Here is an 18195-nt window from a genome sequence, read left to right on the forward strand (position 1 = left end):
TCCTCTGTCCTTATCCTTCACACTACAAGAGAATCCTCTCTCCTCTGTCCTTATCCTTCACACTGCTAAAGCATCCTCTCTCTCCTCTGTCCTTATCCTTCACACTACTAGAGAATCCTCTCTCCTCTGTCCTTATCCTTCACACTGCTAGAGCAGCCTCTCTCTCCTCTGTCCTTATCCTTCACACTGCTAGAGCATCCTCTCTCTCCTCTGTCCTTATCCTTCTAGACCTTTCCGCTGCCTTTGACACAGTGAACCACCAGATCCTCATGTCCTCCCTCCAGGACCTGGTATCTCAGGCACCGCGCTCTCACTCTTCTCATCCTACCTCACCGACCGCTCTTACCGGGTAACCTGGAGAGGATCTGTGTCTGAGCCTTGTCCTCTGACTACTGGGGTCCCTCAGGGCTCAGTCCTTGGTCCTCTTCTCTTCTCTCTGTACACCAACTCTCTCGGCTCTGTCATTCGCTCGCATGGCTTCACCTACCACAGCTATGCTGATGACACCCAATTGATCCTCTCGTTTCCCCAATCCGAAACACAGTGTTGTGTCACACGCTGTCCCTAGGACCGACTAGGATGGGGCAGTGCAAGAGAGAGTGAAAAACAGGCACAATCAGAAGGTTTAAATTAAAGGGTCAGGTTTATTGTTCCCTGCCAAAAGCAACTCAGGAGATTAATTTAATCAAAAATCAAAAAGAGTCCATGAATAAACATAAAGCATCCCGGAGGAGAAAATAGTTCCTTAAACAAACAAAACATAACAAGTCAAAGTCAAGGTCAAGGTTACAGGGTCCTCCTCTTCGTAGTCCATGGCTCTCCTTTACTCCTCATGGCTGACCTGCTTGTCCAGCTCCTCTCCATGTGTGCTCCACTCTCTCCTTTATTAGGCTTCCCAGCCTCAATTAGGTGCCTTAAGAACCTGCAGCTGGGTGAGTGATGAGGCAGTCTGGGAGATGTAGTGTCGGCCATGGCGGCCATTATGTGGGGTGGCCGCTGATCCTGAGTGGGAATGTACCGCCCCTCCACTACCTGTCCCCTTGTGATGCCACAACAGGTAGCAGCATGAATCTCTGCCTGTCTGACTGACATCTCTCAGTGGATGTCTGACTGACATCTCTCAGTGGATGTCTGACTGACATCTCTCAGTGGATGTCTGATTGACATCTCTCAGTGGATGTCTGACCGACATCTCTCAGTGGATGTCTGTCTGACATCTCTCAGTGGATGTCTGACTGACATCTCTCAGTGGATGTCTGACTGACATCTCTCAGTGGATGTCTGACTGACATCTCTCAGTGGATGTCCGCTCACCACCTGAAAATTAACCCGGACAAGACTGAACTTCTCCTCCTTCCAGGAAAAGGCTCTCCCACCCACGACCTAACTATTAACTTCAACAACTCAGTGTTGGCTCCGACTCCGACTGCCAGGAACCTCGGTGTGACACCTGTCAGTCAACTCTCCCTGACTGCCAACATTACCACAATAACACGCTCCTGTAGGTACATGCTGTACAACATCAGGAGAATACGACCCCTTCTCACTCAGAAGGCGGCACAGGTTCTGGTCCAGGTTCTGGTCCAGGCTCTGGTCCAGGCTCTGGTTCAGGCTCTGGTCCAGGCACTGGTCCAGGCTCTGGTCCAGGCTCTGATCATCTCACATCTAGACTACTGCAACTCCCTCCTTCAGGTCTACCTGTTAATGCCATTCGACCTCTACAGCTCATCCAGAATGCAGCAGCTCGACTGGTCTTTAACCTCCTAAATTTACCCACACAGCAAAATCAAACGTGTTGCATTTTCAGTGTTAGGGTTGAGTGTTAAAATATAGAGTTATTTCAACTCAGGTTTAGTGATCAACAGATAGTTATTCTTCAAAAAGAGTTGGTGTTAATACAGGGAGTCAAATGTCATATTCTGCAAAAAACTCTACAGTGTTGATTTTACACTACAGCTAGTGTTACCCATCCTCCAGAAGTCTGCTTGTTTGAAAGAGGCGGATCAAGGAGAGGGATGATTCATTTTCTGTTATTTCTATTGATGAGTTTATTATAGAGATGGATGAAAATATACATTGTGCCACATTGTCATGTTGTGTGACCCGTGCTATTGTGTTGTGTGACCTGTGCTATTGAGACAGCCAATTAAGAAATGTTATTGTAATGCAAATGCTATGTTTGTGTTTTATTTGAACACACTTTTGTATTGATAATTTTCTTCTTTGTGATTAAGTACTAGGAATATACTGAATTCAAAAGTAAAATTGTATCATGTATAGCATTAGGGATTATAACTCCCTACAGTGTTTGAAAATATAAAACAACTCTACAAGAGTTTCATTTTAAATCCTCTATAGTGTTACACAGCTCAGCAACTCTAGTCGGTGTTAAAACAGAATACACAGATAGTGTTACATTCTGACACTGCACACTAGTGTTGTGTAAATTCAACACTGGCCTGTGTTGACTGGTGTTAACTGTCAACTATTGAGAGAGTTGCTTCAACTCTATCACAGTGTTGAACATGTAACACTTTTAAAAGTGTAGTTTTAACTCAAAATAGGGTGGACCAATATAGACACTTTCAAAGTGTATATATATATATATTTACATATATAAACTACAAACAAACAAATGTAAATAATAACTTTTTACTAAAATAAAATATACTCTTTTTATTTCTACAATAGTCATCATTGAAGGAAAAAAAATTAACATACATCAGGTGTGTCCAAACTTTGGCTGTATATATATATACATATATATACCTGTATTTATATATGTGTATATATACATACATATATACACACATATATATATATATATATATATATATATATATATATATATATATATATATATATATAAATATATATGAAAAGCTTCTCTAACTATTAGAGGCAAGATTGATGATCTGTCCTCAACCAGTGCCGGTCTGTCCTCAAGTGGAGTTGCCTTGGAAACAGCTTTAGAAGAGAACATCAGCTATGGTGAACAAAAAATGTGTGTGTGTGAGTGTGTGTGTGTGCGTGTGTTTGTGTGTGTAGGTGTCAATTCAGGGTTAATGAGATTAAAAGAGAGTTACATCCATTCCCACCTCAGTCAGCCATGTATAGCTGTAGCAGCATGTGAAAAGTGTCACATCTAAAGTGACAGTTCTATGATCCTAAATTCTAACTTCAACAATATTTGTACTAATGAAAATATAGACTCCATGTCATGTCCAAGAAATTACTGTCTTACCTGAAAATCATGCATTTGATTGAGTGCCAATCTAGTTATTATTATTACTCTTAACTATTGCAGTTTAATTATTATTTTGCTGATGAAGACTGTGAAGATGTAGCCTAAAGCCAGGTGTGTTATGTGCAGCTGCAGGTAACTGGACCCAAACGCCGTCAACGTGGGAAAGGCAACTTTATTGCACAACAGGCTTCAACACAGACAAAACAAGCTCACACACATGATCTTCAGTGATCAACACAAGACGAACCGACAAAGGGGAATGACACAAACAGGACTTAAATACACAGGGCTGGTGCAGGTGATTGGACACAGGAGGAAACAATCAGGGACAGGGCAGACAATCACAGGGACAGGAAGTGCAGAGAAACAGAGGACACGAGAGACAAGGACTTCAAAATAAAACAGGAAACACGACAACACTACACATCCTGACAAGGTGAATGTTGCGTCACCAGCCGTGGTGAGGGAATCCGACAAACACAGAATAAAAATATATATTTTAACTTCTTTTCTGAGAGGATTGCTGAATGATTTACACCTCAGGCTCTTCTAAAGTAGGATTACCTTACCTCTGTCCATGGTGCTGAATGATTTACACCTCAGGCTCTTCTAAAGTAGGATTACCTTACCTCTGTCCATGGTGCTGAATGATTTACACCTCAGGCTCTTCTAAAGTAGGATTACCTTACCTCTGTCCATGGTGCTGAATGATTTACACCTCAGGCTCTTCTAAAGTAGGATTACCTTACCTCTGTCCATGGTGCTGAATGATTTACACCTCAGGCTCTTCTAAAGTAATTCTGTTGCTCATTTTCAGAAAAGTCTCCTACAAAAACAACGTTGCTGCTCTCAAAAACTCCCACCCTGTGTGGAATACGTCTTAGTCAGTATCTCATAATTACGGGATGCTAAGTCATAATTATAAGATAGTAAGTCATAATTATGAGATACTATCACAGCGTCATAAATGCGCTTCCATACCAGGTCTTCTTACTGAGAATCAAATCAACATTGTCCTGCATGTGCTCTCTGGCCCTGGTATGCCCTCTGCTGCTATGACGAGGGTACTACAGTTACTACATAGGAGCAATATGTTCATTGTTAAAACACAACACACAATGACGTAACTAGCCTAAAGAACAACATGACCAAAACAACACATTAAACCTACAAACAAACAAATGCACCTAGAGCTCTTGGGAGATCAGTTTTCATCGTGTCAACAGGGGGCGCTGTTGCATTTTCCCTGCACACCAAACGCAGTAGAATAAGTCAAGTTGACTGGAGATAATGCCTTTATAATGATTCCTTCGAAATAAAAGTATAAAAACAGCCTCTGGTATTTTCTTTAAAGTTTCCATAATCAAGAGTTGGGATAAAATACATAAAATATTACTTTTGTATTGCATACCTGACTTAACCTAGGAATCTGTTATTATTGGAGGACTGTTTCGTTATGGAAGACCTTTATTTTGAAGGTTTTTACAGGATGTGAGTAACTGAGTTTAAGTGAATTGACAGCAGCGATGAAACACGAAAATGAAGGAACGGTGAAGAAGAAGAAGATGAAGAAGAAGAAGAGGAAGAGGAAGAGGAAGAGGAGGAGGAACTGGAACTGGCTAGCTGGCTAACTACTTGAGCCGTGTTCTGGGTTCAGCGTTTTGAGAATGGCTCCTTTGGACCTCGACAAGTACGTTGAAATAGCGAGACACTGCAAATACCTGCCGGAGAATGACCTGAAGGTGAGTCACGGAGCTGAGAGCAAAGGGGACTGGTTTTATAGTATTAGTGGAAGCCATCGACAATGTCTGCTCAACTAGCTTGGCTAGTTCACGTTAACAGTGGTTATCGCAGGTAGAAAGGCTGGTTATGATTATGATATTTTACCAGGGTCTCTGGTGAACGCCATCGCCGGCTACCGCGTCCTTTATGGAAACTAGTTCATAAAGGACGCGGTAGCTGTTCATGGTTAGCTAAAGCTAGAGCTAGCTCAACGTTAGCTCACGGCTAGGCTAGCTACGTGTTCCGGTTCTTGCGAGACACGGGAACCACGGCAGTCCGGTCCCCCGTGAGTCTGTACCGGGAGCGATGCGGCGGTATCACCGGAGATACGTGGGGCCATGTTGCTACCTGAGTTACGTCACAGGTATAAAGGTTACGTTAAATAAAACGCTTGTGACGTTATTGTTTATGGGAGGTGTTGATTTCCTGTGTGTCTTTGGCATTTGATCTGTCATACTACAGTGTCGCAGAGCCAGGCCCCAGTTTACTGGCTTCATATTTCTGCTTTATTCTTTAGAAGGAACAAACCAGCTATCTACACATTGTAAGCTGCTGTCTCAGCATGCTTTCTGGTCTTTACCCTGTTGAACCTTCAACCAACAGGAGGAATGTAAACGGCAGCAATACAACACTTCTCTGGACCGATAATATGACGATACATCTTTACAAAGTACAACTCAGGGAAACATTGCCCATCAACGTTGGCTATGTTTGAGCACCAAGCACCCTTGATTCCACAATACTGCCGTGAACAAGATGAGCCATTACACTATCGACTACGGCATCACGTCTCCCCAGTGTGTGATGTCAGATGGCACAAAGAGCATCAATGTTTAAAGATAATTGGATACCGCATTGAAGGATGCCCCATTTATCGGGAAGCAAAAATAATCACACTAAAATTTTGACTTCTGAATTTAATGACCCATATCTTCTGCATTATGGGCCCATAGAGCAAGCACACCAGTGGTTCCTTTAACCTGCCTCCCAGCCCAGGGTCCAGTGTCATTCTTGGGACGCAGTCACATAAACTGAGGGATTAAAACAGACTAGTTATGCATTTACCAACTTTTAGGACTAAATAAATGAAAATATGATTATTAATATATTCGTTCTGGGAAATTGATTTGCCTCTAAGAATTATCAGCTGAGTTACAGACTTCTCTCCCAATGTAAGTCTTTGAGAAAAGGTCCTGCTGGACCCCATGGCATCACGTGACCTGGAAATTGTAATTCCTCCATTTGGCGATTTATAGACAATTTGCTTCAAAGTCTGGCGCTCTTCCTGTGGGTTATTAAAGAGCTGTGGCATTTAACAAAACGGCATCGACATCTATTGTTACGAACACAGGCTGAAAATAGGAAGTAGTCGTTGTGACGTGACCCATTGGTTCGTGCACTGCCATGTTGAACCTTCATCTTGGTGTTTTTGCCTCCGCCACCTTGGATTTTGATGAGAGAGAGAGAATGCAAGTTCAAGACACTTTTCAGAACTGGAGGTTGCTGCCTGGTTACAAACAGCAATTTGCATTTTAAATAAGAGGCTGGTTTGAGAGGAGCCAGGCCACCACCGCACAAGGCATGCCTCTTAGATTTGTGTCTGACTTGGCCACAGTTTTTAGAGCCCGGCACCACAGCAATCAAAGAGCTGATTGGCTCTTAGTTTTAACAACAAGGACCAAGTTGACATAAAAAGAACAAAGGCTAGAATACAATGCCAGACTACCAATGGGTCCACTTCTTCTATGCGGTCTATGGTTGGGATTCACCAATATAACCTGACCCAAATGTTCTGTTGTGCCGGTGTTTCGTCTGGTTTTCATACGACGGCTGTTGAAAACAAGATGAGAATATTTATCAGCCTTGTTGATGCCTTATTGTCAAATTAGGAAAGAATAAATGTCGCCGTCATCTGTACTGTCAAACTTTAGTGTTTAAGATTGAAGAGCTACATTAGTTTGTAGTTCCAAAAGCTGCTCTGCTCATTATTTCTTATCTTGGCTGAAACACAGTAGACCAGTCAGCTGGCATGTTATAAAGCTGTATTGTAAATGCATGACTGACTACTACTAACTATTGTCATGTTTTACTTTTTCAGAGATTATGTGATTATGTATGTGACCTACTGCTGGAAGAATCAAATGTTCAGCCAGTCTCTACTCCAGTTACTGTTTGTGGAGATATCCATGGTCAGGTAGGTAGAGGTGTGTGTGTGTGTGTGTGTGTGTGTGTGTGTGTGTGTTAATGTTTCCTTGTATTGCTAATAGTGTGGCACATTTGAACAATCATTGTCTGTCTTTCTTCTAATTAATCAAGAATAAATTATTTATTGTCCTGTCTAGTTTTATGATCTTTGTGAGCTCTTCAGAACTGGAGGCCAAGTTCCAGACACAAATTACATTTTCATGGTAAGTTTTCTTGATTTACCTAAGTTGGGGTGTTCAATGTCATGTAAACAAACCACATATCAGCTGTGAACTCACCACCACTTAAAAGATGGGCAAGTAGTGCTTGCTATCTACATTTGTACTTTTAAAAACAGAAAACACTTTGAATATTGTGATATTTACTATAACAAAACATACAATTTAGCCAACAGCAAGAAGGAAACTTTCGATCTCCCTCCAGCCAGCCGCCAACTTATTTCCGTTTTTGTGATGAAATGAGGACGTATGTTACAGATAACTCATCGCAACTTCCCCAAACAGTTGTTCCTCGTCCATTGTGGCATTTTCATAAGAATTAAATGCAAGAGGGCATCCAACAAAAGTTCAGTTCAAAATGGGTTGGGACATAATGTGTTTTGATTTTTACCTATTTTTATATTATTGATATAAAATTGATATTTACCTTAACTTTCCACCATCTCATTAAAGTCCCATTTGAAATGGAAGCTCAGCTTTTGTCACGTGACATATTCCACAGTGAAACGTAATATTTGCATGTTGCTTTGACGAGTACAAGGTTTTTAAAAAGTATCAAACGTGTAACTCCAATGATTCTGTCCCCATCTTGTTCAGAGATGAAGGTGCACTGTGTCCTGGACATTCATGTTTCGTGTTCACTAATGGCGTTGGCGTTCCCCTCTAGGGAGACTTCGTAGACAGAGGATATTATAGCTTGGAGACATTTACACATCTGCTAGCTTTGAAAGCAAAGTGGCCGGATCGCATCACTCTTCTACGTGGAAACCATGAGAGCAGACAAATAACACAAGTGTACGGCTTTTATGGTGAGTTTACATGCTTCACTGTTACTCTTTATACATGCAAATGTTCTCTGTTTCACAAGCTCATCAACCCATGTTGCCATGTATGTTTTGCATATTTTGTAGATGAGTGCCAAACTAAATATGGAAATGCAAATGCCTGGCGGTATTGCACCAAAGTGTTTGACATGCTGACTGTGGCGGCTGTAAGTTTACTTTGATTACATTGCCTGTTGTAACATGACTAGAATGTGTTCACCCCATGGATCAATTCAGAGATTAGAAAAATAAATCCTTTATAACATGTTTCATGTCTGTGGAGCTTTAAATAGTGTTTCCTTTCTACCAAGGAGAGAATTGAAAATTGCTCAACACAGCTAATGCGTAATAGTAAAAACACATCTACACTGATTTTAAACTTTAACTTACTGTTAAACTGACCTAAGTTTAGAGTTTGAATAATTATCAAGTCTGTGAATTTGACCGTGGGTGCTTTCATGTGCTAAAGTAAAAGTCTGACAACATAACATTCATGAAAACTCAACAGTGAATACACATCGTCATCAGACATGACTGTCATAAAGTCTTGATTGTATTGACTGGTTATTGTAAACCATTCTCCCGGAAGGCTAACCTAACCCGCTTTAGCTCCACCACAGAACTTAAACGCACCCTTCTATGCCAAACTCAAATTGGATTATGAGGGCTGGTTGGTAAATTCAATTCAATTCAGTTTATTGTGTATAGCCCAATATTACAAATTATCCTCAGAGGGCTTTACAATCTGTACACATACGACATCCCTGACCTTTGACCTCACATCTGTATAGGAAAAACGCAACAGAGGAGGATCCCTCTCCCCGGATGGACAGATGAATAGATGTCTTGTGTACAGAATGAACAGAGTTACAGAGTTACATAAACACATTACATGAATATGACAATGTATGAATGGAACTCCAATCCATGAAACAGAAGGAGGTAGAGAGGAGGGGGCGGGGCATCAGCAGGGCCAACGGGAGGCCGGCTCACCAGGCATCAGACACCTCCAGGTCCAATGGACCCTATGAGACGTGAAGTCACAAAGACTCCGGGGAGGAAGCAGAGTTAATAAGGTGCAATGGAGAGATGTAAATTCATCCATAAGGAGAGAGAGAAGAGGAGATAGGTGCTCAGTGTATCCTAAAACATCCCTCAGCAGCCTATAAGCCTATAGCAGCATATCAAGGGGCTCGACCAGGGCAAACCTGATTCAGCCCTAACTATAAGCACTATTAAAGAGGAAAGTCTTAAGTCTATTCTTGAATGAGGTGACTGTGTCTGCCTCCCGGACTGAAAGTGGAAGCTGGTTCCATAAAAGAGGAGCTTGATAACTGAAGGCGCTGGCTCCCATCCTACTTTTTAGGACTCTAGGAACCACAAGTAACCCCGCATTTAGTGAGCGCAGCTCTCTAGTGGGGCAATATGGTACTACAAGCTCCTTAAGATATGATGGTGCATCACCAATCAAGGCTTTGTAGGTGAGGAGAAGAATTTTAAATGTGATTCTTGATTTTACAGGGAGCCAGTGCAGAGCAGCTAATACAGGAGTCATGTGATCTCTTTTCTTAGTTTTTGTGAGTACACGAGCTGCAGCATTCTGGATCAACTGGAGGGACTTAAGAGACTTATTAGGGCAGCCTGATAATAAGGAGTTGCAGTAATCTAGTCTGGAAGTAACAAAAGCGTGAACCAGCTTTTCTGCATCTTTTTGAGACAAGATGTGCCTGATTTTTGAAATGTTACGTAGATGAAAAAATGCAATCCTTGAGATTTGCTTAACGTGGAGTTAAAGGACAAGTCTCGGTCAAAGATAACTAGAGATTCTTTACAGTGGTGTTGGATGCCAGGGCAATGCCATCTACAGAAACCACATCACCAGATAATTGATCTCTGAGGTGTTCAGGGCCAGTAAAATAACTTCAGTTTTGTCTGAGTTTAACATCAGGAAGTTGCAGGTCATCCATGTTTTTATGTCTTTAAGACATTCTTGAATTTCAGCGAGCTGGTTGGTCTCTGGTTTGATCCATATATATAATTGAGTATCGTCTGCATAGCAATGAAAGTTTATGCAGTGTTTCCTGATAATGTTGCCCAAAGGAAGCATATATAAGGTAAATAAAATTGGTCCAAGCACAGAACCTTGTGGAACTCCGTGATTAACGTTGGTGGTCATTGAGGCTTCATCGTTTACAAATACAAACTGAGATCGATCTGATAAATAGGATTTAAACCAACTTAGTGCGGTACCTGAAATGCCAATCGACTGATCCAGTCTCTGTAATAGGATGTCATGATCAATGGTGTCGAACGCAACACTAAGGTCTAACAAGACCAGTACGGAGATGAGTCCTTTATCTGATGCAATTAGGAGGTCATTTGTAATTTTCACCAGTGCTGTCTCTGTGCTGTGGTGTTTTCTAAATCCTGACTGAAACTCCTCAAATAAACTATTCTGATGTAGAAAGTCACACAACTGATTTGCGACTACTTTCTCAAGGATCTTAGAGAGGAAGGGAAGGTTAGAGATCGGTCTGTAGTTAGCCAACACCTCTGGATTAAGAGTGGGCTTTTTCAGGAGAGGTTTAATTACAGCTACTTTGAAGGAATGTGGTACATGGCCTGTTAGCAAAGACACATTAACAATATCCAGCAGAGAGGTGCCAATTAAAGGCAACACGTCTTTAAGCAGGCTCGTTGGGATGGGGTCTAAGAGACAGGTAGACGGTTTAGAAGTAGAAACCGTTGAAGACAATTGGTCTAGGTTAATGGGAGAAAAGCTATCCAAATATACACCAGGGCATACAGCCGTTTCCAAGGCCACTCCTCTTGATGACAGATCGGCAGTAGTTGAGGGCAAGAGATCATCAATCTTGCCTCTAATAGTTCAAATCTTTTCATTGAAGAAGTTCATGAAGTCATTACTACTGAGGTCTATAGGAATACACGGCTCCACAGAGCTGTGACTCTGTCAGCCTGGCTACAGTGCTAAAGAGAACCCTGGGGTTGTTCTTATTTTTCTCTATTACTGATGAGTAATAGGCTGCTCTGGCATTACGGAGAGCCTTTTTATATGTTTTAAGACTATCTCGCCAAACTAAGCGTGATTCTTCCAGATTGGTGGAACGCCATATGCTTTGGAGCTTTGGTGAAGTTTGCTTTAGGTCGCGGGTCTGAGGGTTCTACCAGGGAGCAAACCTCCTTTGCCTCACTGTCTTCTTCTTCAGTGGGGCTATCGAGTCTAGTGTCATTCTCAGTGAGCCTGTAGCACTATCGACAATATGATCAATCTGGGACGGACTAAAGTTAGCACAGGAGTCCTCCGTCACATTGAGACGTGGTATTGAATCAAATGCAGAAGGAATCGCTTCTTTAAATTTAGCTACAGCACTGTCAGTTAGACATCTGGTGTAGAAACTTTTGACTAACGGTGTACACTCCGGGAGTATAAACTCAAAAGTTATGAGGTAATGGTCTGACAGAAGAGGGTTCTGTGGGAAGACCTCCAAATGCTCAATGTCAATGCCATATGTAAGAACAAGGTGGAGGGTGTGGCCAAAGCAGTGAGTGGGTTTCTGTACTCTCTGACAGAAGACAATCGAGTCCAACAATGAGATAAATGCAGTACTAAGGCAATCATTATCAACATCCACATGAATATTAAAATCTCCTACAATAATAACCTTATCAGTTTTAAGGACTAAACTTGATAAACACTGAAAATTCAGATATAAATTCTGAATATGGACCTGGCGGCCGGTAATGTATAACAAATAGGATTGGCTGTAATGTTTTCCAGGTTGGATGTGAAAGACTAAGAACAAGGCTTTCAAATGAGTTGTAGTTTAGTTTAGGTTTAGGATTCATTAATAGGCTTGAGTCAAAGATGGCTGCTACTCCACCTCCTCGGCCGGTGCCTCGAGGAATGTGAGTATTAATATGACTTGGAGGAGTTGATTCATTTAGGTTAACATATTCTTCATGGCTTAGCCAGGTTTCAGTAAGACACAATAAATCAATGTGATTGTCTCATATTAAATCATTTACTAATACAGCTTTAGATGACAGAGATCTAATATTTAGGAGTCCACATTTAATTATCCTGTTTTGTTGCACTGTGGCAGTAGTGATGTTAACCTGTATGAGGTTATTTTGTATGACTCCTCTTCTGGTTACTTTTGATTTAATTAATTTAAGTGGCCGTGGGACAGACACAGTCTCTATAGAGTTAAGGTTAAGGGTGGGTAACTGCTCCAATGGAAGTGCAGAGAAGGGTGGAAGACTACAACTCTGCTTCTGCTTCCTGATCTGAACTCTGGGTCATGGATTAAGTCCGTTAATCAACTTGGCCATGTTCACAGAAATGAGACGCCCTCCATCCCAAGTGGGATGAATGCCGTCTCGACTCATCAGATCAGGCTTTCCCCAGAAAGTCCTCCAGTTATCTACGTAGCCCACATTGTTTGCTGGGCACCACCTGGACAACCAGCGGTTGAACGACGACATGCGGCTATACATGTCATCATTGATCAGATTGGGGAGAGGGCCAGAGAAAACTACGGTGTCCGACATTGTCTTGGCATAAGTACACACCGATTCCACATTAATTTTAGTGACCTCCGACCGCCGCAGTCGGGAGTCATTACCGCCGGCGTGTATTATAATCTTACTGTAATTACGTAACTAGCGTAACTGTCTGAGCTTCGATGGTGCGGAGCCGTGCATCTAACCCACTTAGAACTGCCTCCAACCAGCAAATGAACTACACTTGTTGCATGTACCGTTATCATTAAGGGAGGCAGAGGAATAGCTAAACATGAGACACTCTAAGCAAGAGGGAGCGGGAGCGGGGGGGGGGGGGGGGGGGGTTGAGGAAGACATTACGAGCTGCTAAGCTGGCAACCGGAAGAGAGAGAGCGATGCGTTCAGGAACAATGAAGTACTCTGCAAAGTGGTATGCTATAACAAGAAAATGTCAGACATTGAATATAACAAGGACCTCCGACCAGTGTGGGTGGTGACAGACATAACCCGGTGGGCTTAGCCCCTCCAAGACCAATCATATGCTACTAAGTAGGTGCTGTTCACACCAATAGGCTATTACCCCTACACTTGCCTGAATGAGTTGCCAACACAACTAGCAACCACAATGCATTCGGCCGAGAGGCAGCAGTTAGCACGGTTACTTGTTGAAGCAGAACACCGGCTGTACATTGGCTAAAAGAGGAAGGACTGCTCGCATCCTGGCATTTGCATTTGCAAGCGATTCACTTGCTGAACCCCCAAACCAGGAAGCCTTCCGATTGGGTGGACCCAGGCCCACCTGTGCAATGTTGACACTGCTGTTATGATCGCGTCTGTCTGACTTTTGAGGTTCAGGTTACAGACGGGGTCAAAACACGCCTCTTCCCCAGTGACATCACCAGCACCTTTTCAACTTGAGCGCTCGCACAAAGAAACAAATACTCCTCATTAAACAATAACAAAGAAACTATGGACCCAAGCTAAGGCTGTTGCGTCTCACCAAGTCCACAAACAACCTAAACTCTTCATTTGACTGTTTTATGTAGTTACAGATGCACCGTCGGTTATTCGGAGCACCACTCTCTGTGCCGTCGACGTGTAACAGTTACTAACTAGCTGTAGCCAACGTTTCCCAACCCATTGTCATCCTCACTGGCTCTTGCACAAGAGGCGCTATTTTGCATTTTACATATCTTTTAGAAAGTTGTTCTTAGATTGATTTGAATTGACCCGTTCCTCAATTCATACAGCAATAGATCAGCGGTCTAGTTTTAGTGTAGATCGTCAGATTGGATTCACAAACCTGATTTGGGTCATATTTTAATGTGATATTTTCAGAATTGCCAGTTGTCTAATGACATCTCTAAATGTCTAATCCCAGTTGATAGATGAGCAGGTCCTGTGTGTCCATGGTGGTCTTTCACCTGACATCAAGACCTTGGACCAGATCCGCACCATCGAACGCAACCAGGAGATTCCCCACAAGGGGGCCTTCTGTGATCTGGTGTGGTCAGACCCAGAGGATGTGGACACCTGGGCCATCAGTCCGCGAGGTGCAGGCTGGCTGTTTGGCTCCAAAGTTACCAATGAGGTATGTTGTCATCAACATTTAAAACCAATCAATGGAAAATGTCAAATCAATAATACTCACATTTTGTCATAGTTTGTGCACATCAACAATCTGAAGCTCATCTGCCGGGCACATCAGCTGGTTCACGAAGGCTACAAGTTCATGTTTGATGAGAAGCTGGTGACCGTGTGGTCGGCGCCCAACTACTGCTACCGCTGCGGAAACATCGCGTCCATCATGGTCTTCAAGGACGTCAACAGACGAGAGCCCAAGCTGTTCCGCGCTGTGCCCGACTCGGAGCGCGTCATTCCTCCCCGAACTACAACCCCCTACTTCCTCTAATGACAGGAAGCCGCCCTCTGGAGATCTCAGCTCTAAAACGTAAGAACATATTTTTAGAAATGAATGGGTCGACAGCATCTTGAGTAGCAGAGGGTTCCTTCTCAGGCTACAGTCTGTCTGCACCTCGCTCGCTTGTTCTGTCGTTAAGGAGAACTAGCCCCAATGACAAAATGACACCTTTTTTAATTTCTTCATATTTTAATAAGATGTTGACTGGTTTAATTTTGATGTTATGTACCCCCACTTAAGCAAATAAAACATTTAAACTGGTGGTAACTGCCAATAATACATGTTCAAATAAAGTGATATATATATATATATTTTATTTATCATTGTTTGGTCTCATGGATGCTTTTGAAAGACTAGTTTTCTCCTTTTTAGGATGACGGTCCTGTGTAAACGGCTGCTGAGCACATTCAACACCATTCTGCCCGTTCATGTGGGTTTAATTCTGTTAGATTTTCAATGTTTTTGAAAACTTATGTTGCTGCACACACTATTTTTGTATGATAATAGTTGCTGCAACATACAGAAAAATGTATTCATGTGAGAACATTTGGCAGTTTTTCTTCAACGAGATCGTCTTCGTTATCATTGTGAATGCAGAATTAGCATCTCACTGCTTTCCGCTACAGAAACTATAAGCATCTCATATTTTAAGGGCTTACATTTCACTGTAAAACCAGTCAGTACTTTGACGGCATTTCTGCTATTACTTTGCTTATTTCTACCACTTGTACCTTTTTTTTAAATTATTAGGATTTTACAATGTAACTCAATAGAGGGAATCTTCGGCTCCTCTTGTACCTACTCCACTTTGAAATTATTCTGCTTCTGCATATTTTCAGCTAAAGACTTAATTTCAATATGTAATGTGTTCCAAGACTTTCAACTTGTGTTTAGATTTTTGGTATGTCTTACAGTTTCTGAATGATCCTTTTCTGAGTGTATTTCGTGGCCTAGTGTGTCACATGACCTGTGACCTCTGCATTTCTCCTTGTTATACCTCGACAGTTGTAGCCGGAATCATCATTCTCAAGTTGTCCGGTCCATTTGGCCCAAACGTCACTCGGACTCTGTTGAAATTATTGGATTTTATTGATCATGGTCACTGTGACCTCACATCCTTCCCATTCTCATGACCACAATATCTCAGAAAGGCCTTAAGGGAATTTCTTTTAAGTTTGGAGCAGTTTGTTAATTGTTTCCTTACGTCTTCGTCCCGTTCACCAGAGATACAAGCAGAAGAGGCGAGAAAGGGACACAAGGACAATCTGGACATTGTTTTGTTGTACTGCTGTATTTTATTTTATCTCTGCCCAAATAAAGGGGCGGCTGCAGCTCATGGGCAGAGTGGTCGTCCCGTAACCACAAGGTACCCGGTTCCATCCCCGCTCTCCCCATAGTTCATGTTGAAGTGTCCTTGAGCAAGGCACTGAACCCCCAGGTGCTTCACTGCAGCCCACTGCTCCTTAATAACTCAGGAGGGGTCAATGCAGAGAAGAATTTACCCACAGGGATAATTAAAGTGTACATTTCTTTTTTTAAACAAGAACGAATGGTTGTTACATGCATACACGTATTAAGATGGAGATATATATGTATATGTGTTCATTTGTATCCACATTTCAACAATAAGGCAATTCAAAGTGCTTCACATAAAAGCTTCAACACATAATGGAAAAGAAACAGTTAAGATCATTAAAAAGTTAAAAATAGAATAAAGTTTGCAGTGCAGTTTAATAAATAAAATACAGATTAACATCCTCAATCTGGTTAAATTAAAGGCAACCGCAAACAAAAGTCTTCAGACCTGCAGCTTTCAGGGACCTTGTTCCAGATATGTGGACCAGAAGACCTGAACGCTGCTTCTCCATGTTTAGTTCTGACTCTTGGACAGGAAGTAGACCAGTCCCAGACCACCTGAGGGGTCGGGATGGTTCATAGGGTAGCAGCAGATCACAAACATATTTAGACCATTCAGTGCTTTGTAAACCAGTTCTTTGTTGGACAGGAAGTAGACCAGTCCCAGACCACCTGAGGGGTCGGGATGGTTCATAGGGTAGCAGCAGATCACAAACATATTTAGACCATTCAGTGCTTCATAAGCCAGTGCAAAGACCTCAGAACTGGACTGATGTGATCCACTTTCCTGGTCTTAGTGAGGACTGGAGCTGCAGCGTTGTGACTGACTTTTTACAGAGGCCTGTGAACGCACCGTTACAGTAGTCAAGTCTACTGAAGATAAACTGTTGAGACACAAGTCCTCTAATCCTTGATCTATTCTTCAGGTGATAGTCGGCTGATGTTGTAATTGTCTTGATGTGGCGGTTGAGGTCTGAATCCATAACTACAACTTGATTTCTGGCTTCTGGAACACACATTCATGCAGAAGGAGAGGGGGAGGAGCTCAGTGTGTAGGAGTCCATGATACTATGAGCTCTCTAGTGGGGTAATATGGTACTACAAACTCTAGTGGGTTTATGTGGTACTATAAGCTCTAGTGGGGGTAATATGCTAATATGAGCTCTTTAGTAGGGTAACATGGTTATATTCAATTTACTTTATTTTATAGCCCAATAGTACAAATTACAAATTATCCTCAGAGGGCTTTACAATCTGTACACATACGACATCCCTGACCTTTGACCTCACATCGGATCAGGAAAAACAACAGGTAAAAAAGGTAAGAAACCTTCAGGAGAGCAACAGAGGAGGATCCCTCTCCCGGATGGACAGATGAATAGATGTCATGTGTACAGAATGAACAGAGTTACATAAACACATTACATGAATATGACAAATTATAAATAATGAGTAGTAGGCATGGACCATGATCCAGACCTCCACAATCCATGAAACAGAAGGAGATATATATATATATATATATATATATATATATATATATATATGTATAGTGGGGTAATATGGTACTATGCGCTCTCTAGTGGGGTAATATGGTACTATGAGCTCTCTAGTGGGGTAATATGGTATTATGAGCTCTCTAGTGGGCTAATATGGTACTATGAGCTCTCTAGTGGGGTAATATGGTACTATGCGCTCTCTAGTGAGGTAATATGGTACTATGAGCTCTCTAGTGGGGTAATATAGTACTATGAGCTATCTGGGGTAATATGGTATTATGAGCTCTCTAGTGGGGTAATATGGTACTATGAGCTCTCTAGTGGGGTAATATGGTACTATGAGCTCTCTAGTGGGGTAATATAGTACTATGAGCTATCTGGGGTAATATGGTATTATGAGCTCTCTAGTGGGGTAATATGGTACTATGAGCTCTCTATGGTACTATGAGCTCTCTAGTGGGGTAATATGGTACTATGAGCTCTCTAGTGGGGTAATATGGTACTATGAGCTATCTGGGGTAATATGGTATTATGCGCTCTCTAGTGGGGTAATATGGTACTATGAGCTCTCTAGTGGGGTAATATGGTACTATGAGCTCTCTATGGTACTATGAGCTCT

The 18195-nt window shown here is 42.1% G+C and overlaps 1 protein-coding gene across 1 annotated transcript; it reads left to right on the forward strand.

Moving 5' to 3' along the window:
• Window positions 1-4750: 4750 nt before the first annotated feature.
• Window positions 4751-16086, forward strand: LOC117740326 (serine/threonine-protein phosphatase 6 catalytic subunit-like). The gene is made up of 8 exons (XM_034546662.1): window positions 4751-4989; window positions 7128-7223; window positions 7372-7437; window positions 8120-8261; window positions 8364-8443; window positions 14182-14391; window positions 14464-14751; window positions 15094-16086. The coding sequence occupies exons 1-7, from the start codon at window positions 4915-4917 to the stop codon at window positions 14710-14712; spliced, it is 918 nt and encodes a 305-aa protein (XP_034402553.1). The 5' UTR covers window positions 4751-4914; the 3' UTR covers window positions 14713-14751; window positions 15094-16086.
• The last annotated feature ends 2109 nt before the right edge of the window (window positions 16087-18195 follow it).

Source organism: Cyclopterus lumpus, chromosome 12 (genome assembly GCF_009769545.1).
Source record: "Cyclopterus lumpus isolate fCycLum1 chromosome 12, fCycLum1.pri, whole genome shotgun sequence".
Classification (NCBI taxonomy): Eukaryota; Metazoa; Chordata; class Actinopteri; order Perciformes; family Cyclopteridae; genus Cyclopterus; species Cyclopterus lumpus.

Excerpts from the sequence above, each read along its gene's own strand:
- LOC117740326 (XM_034546662.1), top strand. The coding sequence starts at position 4,915 with ATGGCTCCTTTGGACCTCGACAAGTACGTTGAAATAGCGAGACACTGC. Across the intron at positions 4,990-7,127 it reads TGCCGGAGAATGACCTGAAG|AGATTATGTGATTATGTATG; the intron begins GTGAGTCACGGA and ends TTACTTTTTCAG. Across the intron at positions 14,392-14,463 it reads GCTCCAAAGTTACCAATGAG|TTTGTGCACATCAACAATCT; the intron begins GTATGTTGTCAT and ends ATTTTGTCATAG.